Source organism: Nycticebus coucang, chromosome 11 (assembly GCF_027406575.1).
Source record: "Nycticebus coucang isolate mNycCou1 chromosome 11, mNycCou1.pri, whole genome shotgun sequence".
Lineage (NCBI taxonomy): Eukaryota > Metazoa > Chordata > Mammalia > Primates > Lorisidae > Nycticebus > Nycticebus coucang.
Genome location: NC_069790.1, coordinates 122,501,494 through 122,515,817, shown reverse-complemented (window position 1 = coordinate 122,515,817; position 14,324 = coordinate 122,501,494). Strand labels below are relative to the sequence as shown.

Genomic DNA, 14,324 nt, shown 5'->3' with positions numbered 1-14,324 from the left:
GAGAACACACAGAGGAGGTCCTTGGAAAGCCAGAAGAGAGACCTCGCCAACCCTGATAGCACTCTGACCTTGGATTTCCAGCCTTCCAAACTGTGATAAAATTAATTTCTGTTACTGAAGCCACCCAGTCAGTGGCATTTTGTAACAGCAACCTGAGCAGACTAAGACACCCATTTATGAATTTAAAATGAAGACAGAGGGCAGCGCCCATAGCTCATGGCTAGGGCACAGGCCACATACACCCAGGCTGGCAGGTTCGAACCCAGCCAGAGCCAGCTAGACAACAATGACAACTGCAAAGAAAAAATAGCCGGGCATTGTGGTGAGCGCCTGTGGGTCCCAGCTACTTGGGAAGCCGAGGCAGGAGAATCACTTAAGCCCAAGAGTTTGAGGTTGCTGTGAGCTGTGACACCACAGCACTCTACCAACGGTGACACAGTGAAACTCTGTCTCAAAAAAATAAAATGAAGACACAGCACACCAGTCACACCTATTATGGAGGACAACACACTCACAGCAAAAGGGTGTTGCAGGGGTGTCCAATCTTTTTTTTCCTCTGCCATATATTTAAGAGGAGTTGTCTTAAGTCACACATCAAAGACAAGCTAAATAAGTCCTCACAAAATCAGCTGTGGCCCACAGTCCGCAGGTTGGACACCTCTGACTAAAAAAATCAAATCTGGGCAGTGCCTATGGCTCAGTGGGTAGGGCACCGGCCCCATATACCAAGGGTGGTGGGCTCGAACCCAGTCCCAGCCAAACTGCAACAAAAAAATAGCTGGGTGTTGTGGCAGGGGCCTGCAGTCCCAGCTACTTGGGAGGCTGAGGCAAGAGAACAGCCTAAGCCCAGGAGTTGAAGGTTGCTGTGAGCTGTGACACCACAGCACTCTACTGAGGGCGATAAAGTGAGACTGTATTTCAAAATAAATAAATAAAAAATAAAAAATCACATCTGGCTCAGCGCCTGTGGCTCAAGCAGCTAAGGCGCCAGCCACATACACCTGAGCTGGCGGGTTCGAATCCAGCCCAGGCCCGCCAAACAACAATGATGGATGCAACCAAAAAATAGCCAGCACTGTGTCGGGCACCTATAGTACCAGCTACTTGGGAGGCAGAGGCAGGAGACTTGCTAGAGCCCAGGGGTTGGAGGTTGCTGTCCACAGCACTCTACCCAGGGTGATAGCTTGAGGCTCTGTCTCAAAAAAAAAAAAAAAAATCACATCCATGGTCAGTTATCTAGCAGGCAAGGAATGGGAATGAGGTGATTTAAATGTTTTCAAGGAATGTGAAGGACACTTTCTAGTGATCTGAATACCCACATTCAGCAAATAAAATTTCAGCTTCCCTTGAATAAATAAATACTAATCAAGCTCCTTTCCCCCAGACATTACTCTACTGTCCCTATTCCATTCTGGTCACAAGAGGTTGTCATCACAGTATTACTGACCATTCAACAACTTACAATTCCTAAGCACACAACTAATTTTACATAGCTAGTAGGTACATGGAGGGAGCCCAGTTTCATTTTTACTCTTGACTGACACACCTTACTCCTTGGCAAACTGTTTCCAAAGAATAACCTGAAATTAAGATAGTTTTAGAGACTCCTACCCTGCAAACAATCGATCTGACCTTGAGGAGACTCTTGTGGGAAAATAAAGAGTGGGTAGGATGAACTCATCCAAAATGTGAGGACACTTCTTTTAAGCGTTATCATTCTCTACTGACTAAAAATAAAACAAAAACAAAATACTTCTGTCTGAACACAACAAAAAAAATCATCAGGCTTCTCATTTCCACACACACACAAAAAAAACTTTCAATAGAGTGAACGGTGCAATACAGCAGATAGGCAGTCCATGAGCTTGCTAAGCTAACACAACTGTATTACATAACTAAATTAATCTTAAAGAACCAGATATACTTTTTCTAGGCAGTTCAGACATTTATGATTGAACAGAAGACCCCTGCCACCACCCAAGCGACACTCCAATGACAATAAGAAAGGGCTGCCTCAGAAAGGAATCAAAGGACTAGAAAGGTGTGGGGTAACCATAATAATCTTCTGAAAGATGTTGATAAGTAAATATACGTTGAAAAACAGAGTTAGAATGTTTAGAACAATTCTGAGAAACACATTCCTTTACAAACCAAGGACAGAGCTTTACTTACATGAAGGGATAATGAACTGTGGCTCAGTGTTGCCTGCGTAGCCAAGCTTGGTGTACCTAAAAGCACAAAGTCATCAACACATGTTTAGACAATAATGCTCTCGTCTGTGTGCCATTAATCTCTAATCATAAGCTCTCCATATCCTAAAAAAATCAAGCCTCAGAATATCCCTTTAAAAAAAAGTGACCACTGAAAATCAAACACTAATTTCAAATAAGAAAGCAGTTACAAAATTTTTAAATATTATGCTTCTATGTTTCTACTGGAAAAAAAGAAACATATATACATAAGTTATATTTGTGTACCCCTACTAACTTTAAAAGTTTCCATACTCTTTTATCTTTACAAAAGTCCTGTGAAGAAAGTAGATATTACCCCTACTTTGCGTATGAGAAAACTGAGGCACCAAGAAGCACTTTAAGCTGCCCAAAGCCAGATAGTTAGTGAAGTACAGAAAAAGAGACCCAAACGCCTAGGCGATTCCAACGCTGGTTCTCTAGGAAGCGCACTTACTTCCCCAAACTTTTACATAAACTTCCTGAACTTTTGGTGGGGGGGTTAAAAAATGATGACATAATTTTCTTAAAATGTCATGGCATCTGTCTAGAAACAGCTACTGCCGTCTCCTGAGCATCATCTGACAGGAGCATCTCTTTATCATCTCATTTCAAAAGGAGCCCATTTTCTGTCAAGATACTCTCTAAGATAGATTCCAAAAGTCTTAACTGAAACAAATGCCAAAATACTACTATCTGTTCCAAAAGCATTTGCTAATCCCCTAAATATATTTTTAAAAATGGGGAGGGGGAGGTGAAAAAAATATCACTCAGAACCATCTGCTGGAAATGAAAACCTGACAGGAAATAAGTAAATTGAAAAGATTCATCAGCGTCTCTGTTAGGACTACCCTAATTAATAGTCAAGTCTGGACAACTAAGCCATCATCCTGTAACACCACTAAAAACAAATCAAAACACTTCCTAGCACTCCTAAAAGTAACTTTATCAATTCACTCTATCTTTAAATTATTTCAAGATACTTAATATTAAATTTTTGATGTGCTAATATTTCCAAATTCTGACGAATTAACTTTGTGATTTTTAAATGTATTTTACTACATGCTAATTTTATTATTTTTGAACACAGAGTGCACAGATATGGTTTGGAGACACAAAAAAAGCATGTTGACACCCCTTAAATCACACCTTACTGCTGAGTGTCCACAGGAAGCAGAGCAAGGCTCATCTGAAGCCCTGCCAAGTTCCACAGAGCTGGAAATAAGGGATATAACCAAACGGACCCACAGGAACCCCATTCCAGGGCTCCCAGACCGACCCCACCCAAGGGCTTTCCAGAATAGAGGCAACACTGACTGAACTTTAAAATTTCAAATCATGCCCAGTTTGATCATCATTCTGGATTTATACTCCAGACAATATAAACAAAATGAATCACTAACTCAAAACTAAAGAAGCCTAAAGAATACAACAAGCCAGAAATCACTAAAATCATCTAACTCTGTGTTTTTAACAAGTCACATCAGCCTCCACTACCCACCCACCCCCACCACCACCACCGGCCATGCTCAAAACACATTATGCACTTTGCACTTAAATAAATCCACTTTCCCTCTTTGTCAAATTGTGAGTTCCAGGATAATGAGAACTGGGTCCTTCTTCATCATGCTGTATCTACAGCCCCAGCATGGTATCCGGCACACGGCAAACTCCATGCATGCAGTATACATTGAATGATTTCCTACTAGATGTTTTTTTTTTTTAAAAAAAAGCTACCACTTTAAAACTACTGAGAGCAAGACCAATGTGAGAAATGGGGAAGACCACAGACATCATCTAATACAGTCTTCTACTTAAAAGATGAGAAAGCACTGTGGCTCAGCAAGTAGGGCACCGGCCCCATATACAGAGGGTGGCGGGCTCAAATCCAGCCCCAGCCAATCTGCAACAAAAAAATAGCCGGGCGTTGTGGCGGGCACCTGTAGTCCCAGCTACTCGGGAGGCTGAGGCAGGAGAATCGCGTAAGCCCAAGAGCTGGAGGTTGCTGTGAGCCGTGTGACGCCATGGCACTCTACCAAGGGCAGTAAAGTGAGACTCTGCCTCTACAAAAAAAAAAAAAGATGAGAAACCACCAGTATGTATATGTTTTTAAAGAAACCGGAAATAAAAAAAGAAAAAAATGAAATAAAAAGGAACCTAAAACTAATATGGTAAAATGTTAACATTTATAAAGATCGGGTGCTAGGTATCATTCATGGCTGTTATTTTTTGTATTTCAAGTACACTGGTTTGGTTAATTTTTTTTTTTTTTTTTTTGCCAGGGCCGGGTTTGAACCTGCCACCTCTGGTATATGGGGCCAGCACCCTAGTCCTTTGAGCCACAGGTGCCACCTCAATTTTTTTTAATTTTTTGAGACAGAGTCTTTGTTAACCTTTTGTTAGCCATGGGGTCTTAGCTCACAGCAACCTCAAACTCTTGGGCACAAGCAATCTCTTGCCTCGGCCTCCTGAGTAGCTGGGACTACAGGCGCCCGCCACAACACGTGGCTACACTGCTTTGGTTAAAATCATGCACTTTGGCTCATACTGCCTGAGTTCATGTTCCAACCCTACTGTTTGCCAAATGCATAACTTTGGGTAAGTCACTTTACCTATCTGTATGTCAGTCACCCCATCAGTAAAATTGGATAACAATACAACCTACCTCCCAGGGTTAGTATCATAATTGAGTGAGTTAATATACGTGAAAATATCAGAACAATGCTACCTATACAAGTTTTAATTATCTTTGCTATTATTTTTCTGTATGTTTAAAATACTTCCAAACTTAAAACTTTGAAAAGCAAAAAAGAAAAAACAATGTGTTGGCTCAGTGCCAGCCACATACACCAGGGCCGGGGTGGGTTTGAACCCAGGCCCGCCAAACAACAATGACAACTACAAAAAAAAAAAAAAAATAGCCAGGTGTTGTGGCAGGTGCCTGTAGACCCAGCTACTTGGGAGCTGAGGCAAGAGAATCACTTCAGCCCAAGAGTTTGAGGTTGCCGTGAGCTGTGATGCCACAACACTCTACCCAGGGCCACATAGTGAAACTCTTAAAAAAAAAAAAAAAAAAAATTATTCTTAGGTCTTAACAACTTACTGTGAGAGCTTACTCTCCTAAGCAGGACTGAAGCTATTCCAAAAAAAAAAAAAAAAACCTACTGACAAAAGTACAAACTATTCATATCACTTTACGGTAATTTCACATCCCTCAATTTTCCAGTGCTATTCCTTATATAGTATCAAATATATGTGAGGTTTTCCTACTTTGAATAATCACAATGCAACAAACATCTAACATGGTTTTTCAAGAAGAAACATTCAAATGTAAAATTGTAATGAAATCTCCTGGGCAGTCCCTGTGGCTCAAAGGAGTAGGGCGCCGGCCCCATATACCAGAGGTGGTGGGTTCAAACCCAGCCCCGGCAAAAAAAAAAGAAATCTCCACCAACACAGGCTCAACCAAACTTCACCAACAACCAATGAAATGTAACACTGTAAATGTAATCCAAAAGTTACATTATCATAAGGAAGAGGAAAAAAAAAAAGGTACATTATCTTCAACTTCTTTCCTAGGAGACAACTTAATGCTAGACTGGCATGTTCCATTAGAGATGATAACGTAACAGTTCAACTACATAAAGAACAAGACCAAAAATTAAAACAAATAAAACATAATTCTTTTTCTTTTTTTTTTTTAAATGAGGCAAGGTCTTGCTATGTTACCCAGGCTGGTCTCAAACTCCTCAAGAGATCCTCCCACATCAGCCTTCATAGTAGCTGGGATTACAGGCACACACCACACCACCTGGCTAAAACACAACTGTTAAATACGTAAAAGTATTCAAGATATCATTTATGAAAAATGAAGAAACATTCCTTTTTCAACCAGTTTACTATTTTTTATTTTATTTTTTATTTTTATTTTTTGTAGAGACAGAGTCTCACTTTACCGCCCTCAGTAGAGTGCCATGACGTCAGAGGACTCACAGCAACCTCCAGCTCTTGGGCTTGGGTGATTCTCCTGCCTCAGCCTCCCGAGCAGCTGGGACTACAGGCACCTGCCGCTACGCCCAGCTGTTTTTGTTGTTGTTGTTGCAGTTTGGCCAGGGCTGGGTTTGAACCCGCCACCCTCAGTATATGGGGCCGGTGCCCTACTCACTGAGGCACAGGCGCCGCCCCAATCAGTTTACTATTAATAGAAACTAATATTCAGAGACTGGGGTTGGGGGTTGGGGGGGTGAAAATGACATGGCCCAGGTCCTCAAAGTGCTCCTCAAAATGTTTACCTCTTAGATACACGACCAGGTCAGCTATAGTCTGGTTTCGGCCAACTAGAGTAGGCAGTGACTTCCCCTAGTTTTTCTGGCTTCCTTATCTGGTAGGCTCAGCTTTGAGAAAACAAGAAGTAGATTTGAAAACTGGACAAGTGAGTTCAATCCTCTCCAGTAGGAGACCTGAGGCAAGTGGAATTTGCTCCCTGTGGTGGACAGTTTCTAGAGTGTCAGACACTATAAATTCAAACCTAGAGAGTGTCTTGCTTCTAAGTCTCTACTGACATGGGCCTTTTATTTTATTTATTTATTTTTATTTTTCACATTGTTTTTTTATTTTTTATTTATTTATTTTTTGAGACAGAGCCTCAAGCTGTTGCCCTGGGTAGAGTGCTGTGGCATCACAGCTCACAGCAACCTCCAACTCCTGGGCTCAAGCGATTTTCCTGCCTCTGCCTCCCAAGTAGCTAGGACTACAGATGCCCGCCACAACACCCGGCTGTTTTTCGATTGCAGCCTCATTGTTGTTTGCTGGGCCCGGGCTGGATTCAAACCCGCCAGCTCAGGTATATGTGGCTGGTGCTATTTTTATTTTTTGAGACAGAGTCTGTTGCCCCCAGTAGAGGGCTGTGGTGTGACAGCTCACAGCAATCTCAAACTCTTGGGCTTAAGCAGTTCTTTTGCCTCAGCCTCCCAAGAAGCTGGGACTACAGGCGCCCACCACAGCACCTGGCTAATTTTTGGTTGTAGTTGTCATTTGGTGTTTGGCAGGCCTAGGCTGGATTTGAACCAGCCAACTCCGGTGTATGTGGCTGGCGCCCTAGCCACTGAGCTGCAGACACCGAGCCAACATAGGCCTTTTAAAAGGAATATGATTAGGCTGGGTGTGGTAGCTCACCTAGTACTCTGGGTGGCTAAGCCAGGCAGATCCCTTGAGGTCAGGAGTTTGAGACCAGCCTGAGCAAGAGTGAGTGAGACCCCATCTCTACTAATAATAGGAAAACAGCCAGGCATTGTGGCGAGTGCCTGTAGTCCAGTGGTTCTCAACCTTCCTGATGCTGTGGCCCTTTAACACAGTTCCTGTGGGTTGAGACCCACAGGTTGAGAACTGCTGCTCTAGCCCCAGCTATGTGGGAGGCTGAGGCAGGAGGATCACTTGAGCCCAGGATTTAAGCTTGTTTTAAGCTAGGCTGATGATGTACTCTAGCCTCAGAGTCCCACAAGAGACTCTGCCTCAATCAATGAATAAAGGAACATGATGGTGAAAAAAAAAAAAAAAAAAAGATACATGACTTCAAACTGAGTTTTTTTGTTGTAACATGGCTTACTTTACTAGCAGCCAAATTTAAGATCATCTGCGTAGGCATCAAAAAAGAATCAACTGCACCTCGCTAATCAAATCACCTTGGGAAGCTCCAAATACACAGATTTCCCATAGCCTGTGGGAAGAAACTTGGGCATAACATTTTAAACATTCTCCTGCCCCCCACCCCATCGTCCTGATGGTCAAACAGCTTAGGAATCACTGACCTGAACTATACCACATGAAATTACCTTTAATGTTTTTATAAAATCCAAGCTCCCTAACCTCATGTTCATATTCTAAAACAATCATCTTTTTTTTTTTTTAACTAAATAAGATATCTATATATAATGTTGAAGTTTAATACTGGTCAGAAGTTCAGAAGAAAGGACTCAAATGTACCAGTTTTGTCTTATTATTTAGAACATTGTTGAGGTACTCTATGGGAAAAGGTGTAAGAAATGCTTTTAAGAAGGCTCATTCGGGTGGCGCCTGTGGCTCAGTCGGTAAGGCACCGGCCCCATATACCAAGGGTGGCAGGTTCAAACCCGGCCCCGGCCAAACTGCAACCAAAAAATAGCCGGGCGTTGTGGCGGGCACCTGTAGTCCCAGCTACTCGAGAGGCTGAGGCAAGAGAATCGCTTAAGCCCAGGAGTTGGAGGTTGCTGTGAGCTGTGTGAGGCCACGGCACTCTACCGAGGGCCATAAAGTGAGACTCTGTCTCTACAAAAAAAAAAAGAAGGCTCAATCTAGCAGGGGAAAAAAAAACAGAAACAAGTTATCCTAGCAAAGAGATGACAGGGGGAAAAATCTCTCAGGCCAAATGAAAATAAAACACTTGAAGCATCCCTATTAAAGTCAGATTTACACCAAGGAGACTAATCTTACTATTCTGATTTAACATTGTTTCGGAAGAACCATATATTATAAATTATAAACAATAAATAAAAAGAATAAGTATTGGGGAGGAAGTAAAAACCTGGTTATTTACGGGCGGCAGTAGGGAGTAGGGCACCGGTCCCATATGCCGGAGGTGGCAGGTTCAAACCCAGCCCCAGCCAAAAACCACAAAAAAAAAAAAAACCTGGTTATTTACAAATAATAACTATATGCCTAGGATATCTAAGAAAGTTAAGTGAAATCTGAAATATTTCAGAAATTCAGTACGTTTATCAGTTACTAAATGAATAGACAAAACCAACAACTTTCCTATCTAATACTAACAAGAATATATACTGGATGGGATGGGCATGGTGGCTCACACCTATAATCCTAACACTCTGGGAGGGTGAGGCAGGAGGTTCAAGACCAGCCTGAGCCAGAGCAAGAGACCATCTTTAAAAACAGTCGGGCATTGGGCAGCGCCTGTGGCTCAGTAGGTAAGGCGCCGGCCCCATATACCGAGGGTGGCGGGTTCAAACCTGGCCCCGGCCAAACTGCAACCAAAAAATAGCCGGGCGCTGTGGCGGGCGCCTGTAGTCCCAGCTACTCGGGAGGCTGAGGCAAGAGAATTGCTTAAGCCCAGGAGCTGGAGGTTGCTGTGAGCTGTGTGAGGCCACGGCACTCTACCCAGGGCCATAAAGTGAGACTCTTGTCTCTACTAAAAAAAAAAAAAAAAAAAAAAGTCGGGCATTGTGGCAGGCACCTGTAGTCCCAGCTACTCCAGTGGCCAAGGCAAAAGAATCACTTGAGCCCAAGAATTTGAGCTGTTGTGCTACAACACCACAGCACTCTACTGAGGGGGACAAAGTAAGACTCTGTCTCAGAGAAAAAAAAAAAAAAAGTTTATTGCAGCTCAATTCATAATTGCCAGTGAATTATGGAGGCAACCTACCATCAACCCATGAATGGATCAACAAACTGTGGTATATGTATACCATGGAATATTATTCAGCCATTAAAAAAGATGGAGACTTTACATCTTTTACATTTACATGGATGGAGTTGCAATACATTGTTCTTAAAGTAGTAAAGTATCCCAAGGATGGAAAAATAAATATCCAATATACTCCATACTAATATGAAATTAATATATAAACAATTACATATTTATAAGAACAATAAAACACTATTATAGTCCAGTTCGGGGATAGAGGGAAGCAGGAGGAGGGAGGACGTATGGGAGAAGGAGGGAGGGCATCAGGCGGGATCTCACCTAATGTGCACATTTGAGAGTGTATAACATGCCCCCTGGGTGAGGGGCTCTTCTACAAATGGAACTTTACCCTAGAATTGAGAACAATTCCTAAACAGTAACCTAAATATTGTACCCTCATATTAATTGCAATAAAGTTAAAAAAAAGAATGACTATATGATATGACTCCATATACAAGCAAATAGACATACCTTAATCCTATACAGAATGTCAATATTTTTTAAAGAAACCTCAAGTAACACTAAATCTGCCTATAAATTTAATGAAAACCATTCACAGTCTGGGTCAATACTGCGGGTGGTAGTAAATTACACCTGGGTGGTAGTAACAGGTTGAGCAGCCATTACAAAGAGAAGTTTCACATGATCCATCAAAATTGTTATTGCAGGACAGGTGCACTGGCTTACACCTGTAAACCAGCACTCTGGGAGGCCAAGTCAGGTGGCTTGCTTGAGCTCAGGAGTTTGAGACCAGCCTGAGCAACAGGGAGACCCCATGGGGGTGGCACCTGTGGGTCAGTGGGTAGGGCACAGGCCCCATATACCGAGGGTTCAAACCCGGCCCTGGCCAAACTATACAAAAAAATAGCCAGGCGTTCTGACGGGTGCCTGTAGTCCCAGCTACTTGGGAGGCTGAGGCAAGAGAATCCTCTAAGACCAGGAGTTGGAGGTTGCTGTGAGCTAGGATGTCACCGTACTCTACAGAGGGCAACAAAGTGAGACTCTGTCTCTGGGGGAAAAAAAAAAAAAAGGAGACCCCCATCTCTACTAAAAACAGAAAAACTAGCCAGGCATAGTGGTAGGAGTCTGTAGTCCCAGCTACTCAGGAGGCTGAGACAGGAAGATCACTTGAGCCCAAGAGTTTGAGGTTGCTATGAGCTATGATTCCAACACAACCAAATGAGACTCTGTCTCAAAAAAAAAAATTTTTTTAATGAAAAACTCTATTGTCCATATAGTTGTCATTCCCATATGCTATTATCCAAATAGTATATTTCTAGGAATCTACTCCCACAGAGGTATTTTTACACATATGCAAAAACATGCACAAAAGTACTATAATAGCAAAACAAAAAAACTGGCAACACTCAAAATAGAGGACATATCAAATAAATTATATTAATCCATTCAGTAAAATGCCATACAACCGTCAAAAATGAAGATTTATATAGTGACTGCCATAAAAAGATGTATAATATAGTTGGAAAGTAGTTGCAAGCCGTATATAATTATGACACAAGGCAGTTTAATGGGGCTACAATGCTAAGTTAAAATCCCAGCAACAGCTATGTGATTTTAGGCAAGAAAATTAATCCCTCCATACCTTTTTCTTCATCTGTACAATGTCAATAATAATCTACACCTCAATGTTAAATGTTACCATTTTTGGAAAACATTTCCCAATTTAAAAAGTAAAAGTAGGATCTCATTGTTCAATGATTTATCTCGGACTGAGGCAAGACTATAAACATAAATAAAATTTTGGCTCCGCGCCTATAGCTCAGCAGCTAGGGCACCAGCCACATACACAGGAGCTGACAGGTTCAAATCCAGCCCTGGCCCACCAAACAACAATGACAACTACAACCAAAAAATAGCTAGGTGTTGTGACGGGTGCCTATAGTCCCAGCTACTTGGGAGGCTAAGGCAAAAAAAATCACATAAGCCCAAGAGTTTGAGTTTGCTATGAGCTGTGATGCCACAGCACTCTACCCAGGGCGACAGCTTGAGACTCTGTCTCAAAAAAGTAAATAAATAAAATTTTAAAAATAATATTAATTTTGGCTAGGTGTGGCAGCTCACACCTGTAATCCTAGCATTGTGGGAGGCTGAAGAGGGAGGATTGCTTGAGTCCAGAGGTTAGACCAACCTGAACAAGAATGAGATTCCATCTCTATCAAAAATAGAAAAATTAGCTGGGCATGGTGTTGCAAAGCTATAGTCTGAGCTACTTAGAGGCCGAGGCAGGTGGACTGCTTGAGCCTAGGAGTTCAAGGTTGCAATGAGCTATGATAAGGCCACGGCACCCAGGCCTGGGCAACAGAGCAAGACCCTATCTCAAAAGAATAAAAATAATTTTATTTATTTACTACTGAATATTACTTGATATGTACTAGTGGTCTCTATTTCTTCCATGAATTATCCTTAGATAACTTTTCTACTATAGTTTTATTCTCTTCTTAGTAATTTGTATAAATTTTTACATACTGAGGATACTAATGGTACCTCGTATATTGCTAATTTTTCTGTTTGTTGTTTGCCTTAAGTTATACAATTTCTGAAATGTCATTATTTAAACAGCCTAGGTGATTTGCTTTAGTAGTAATTGGTATTTTCAGAAAAATACCAATTATCGGAGAGCACCTGTGGCTCAGTGGATAGGGTGCCGGCCCCATATAGTGAGGGTGGTGGGTTCAAACCCAGCCCCGGCCAAACTGCAACAAAAAAAATAGCCAGGCATTGTGGCGGGCACCTGTAGTCCCAGCTACTCAGAAAGCTGAGACAAGAGAATTGCCTGAACCTAGGAGCTGGAGGTTGCTGTGAGCTGTAATGCCAAAGCACTCTACAGAGTGCAATAAAGTGAGACTGTCTCTAAAAAAAAAAAAAATTATTTTCCTGAAAAATTTCCTTCATATGTCTACTGTGAAAGTCTCTCATATACTAAAATTTCATATAGTTTCTCTTCTGATTTGTTGGTTTGTTTGAGACAGTCTCACTCTGTTGCCCAGGAGAGAGTGCTGTGGCCTTAGCCTACCTCACAACAACCTTTAAACTCTAAGGCTAAAGCAATCAGCCTCCCAAGGAGCTGGTACTATAGGAACCCGTCATGATGCCCAGTTAATTTTTCTATTTTTAGTAGAGATGGAGTCTCCCTCTTGCTCAGGCTGGTCTTAAGCTCTTGAGCTCAAGAGATACTCCTGCCTTGGCCTTCCAGAATACTAGGATTTTAGGCACAAGCCACCGCACCTAGCCTCTCTTCTGGTTTTATGTCTATCTTTCATCCCATTGAGAAGAACAACACTAATCAAATTTTCCCAAACGTGTGCATGAGCATGAGCATTCACAACCATCAACTCTTACATGAATCACCCTTAGTAACACTACCTTCCAAAAGACAGGCAGCATTATGGGGGCTAGCACCATTCTCAGAACTATTTAACTACAGACTGTCAGCTACTTTCTCAAATTCAATACCATCTCCCATTGTCCTCTAACTTGTGACTTTTTCTCATATGGTTATCAAGAAAGACAGAAGCGGCAGCACCTGTACCTCAGTGGGTAGGGCACCGGCCACATACACCACAGCAGGCAGGTTGGAACCTAGCCAAGGCCTGCTAAACAACAATGACAACTGCAACAAAAAAATAGCCAGGCATTGTGGCAGGTGCCTGTAGTCCCAGCTACTCGGGAGACTGAAGCAAGAGAATCTCTTAAGCCCAAGAGTTAGATTGCTGTGAGCTGTGACAACATGGCACTTTACTGAGGGTGACATAGTGAAACTCTGTCTCAAAAGAAAAAAAGGAAAGACAGAAGCAGAGGCTATGGAAATAAAATCAACAGCTGCATAAACAATGCCAATAATTATACCTCTGCCTTTTAAACAAATATATTCTCATAGTTCAAAATTCACAGCAATACAAAAAGGTCTCCATTAAGAAGTTTTGTTCCCACTCCTACACCCACTCACCCCATTTCTGCCTTCCATCTACCTGCTATTCTTGTAGATCTTTCTTTTTTTGTTTGTTTTTTTGCAGTTTTTGGCCGGGGCTGGGTTTGAACCCGCCACCTCCAGCATATGGGAGGGACCGGAGCCTCAAACATTTCTTTCTATAAATATTAATATATCTTTGGTGGCGCCTGTGGCTCAAAGGAGTAGGGCGCCGGCCCCATATGCCGGAGGTGGCGGGTTCAAACCCAGCCCCAGCCAAAAAAAAACTACAAAAAAAAAAAAAAAAATATATATATATATATATATTTATTTATCTTTATTTGCCCTAAACATTTCGAACAGACCTCATGCAAAGACTGCTTCACTCTTCTCGGTAAATGCCACTATCTTTCAACAGCACTAACATGTAAGCTTTTCAATTCTGCAACGTCAGGAAAATTAATCTATCTTTCACTCGACATATTTATGTATAATTGAAATTCCTCCTACAACCATGTGTCTTGAGCAGAAGGTGCCAATGTAAGCTCAATTAATTTATGTCCTAAAGTAGAAATGTTACATCTGAAAACAGTGTTTTACATCTTTATATTTTTTAAAGTATTCTCAAACTTTATCCTGCAGGGAACTACATTTGATGAAATCCCCTTGTGAGAGCCAGTCTCAAATCCCAAACTTCAATCATAATAGCTCT

At 41.8% G+C, this 14,324-nt stretch overlaps 1 protein-coding gene across 4 annotated transcripts in view; it reads right to left on the bottom strand.

The window, feature by feature from the left end:
• ACTR3B (actin related protein 3B) overlaps positions 1-14,324 on the bottom strand; it is a 152,061-nt gene that overhangs the window by 113,791 nt on the left and 23,946 nt on the right. For 3 of the 4 annotated variants that reach the window (XM_053609447.1, XM_053609448.1, XM_053609449.1), the window contains exon 2: positions 2,173-2,228. The exons of the other annotated variant lie outside the window; for it this stretch is intronic. In XM_053609447.1, coding sequence (XP_053465422.1) covers positions 2,173-2,228 — 56 coding nt within the window. The remainder of the gene's footprint in view (positions 1-2,172; positions 2,229-14,324) is intronic. 4 annotated transcript variants of the gene reach the window in all.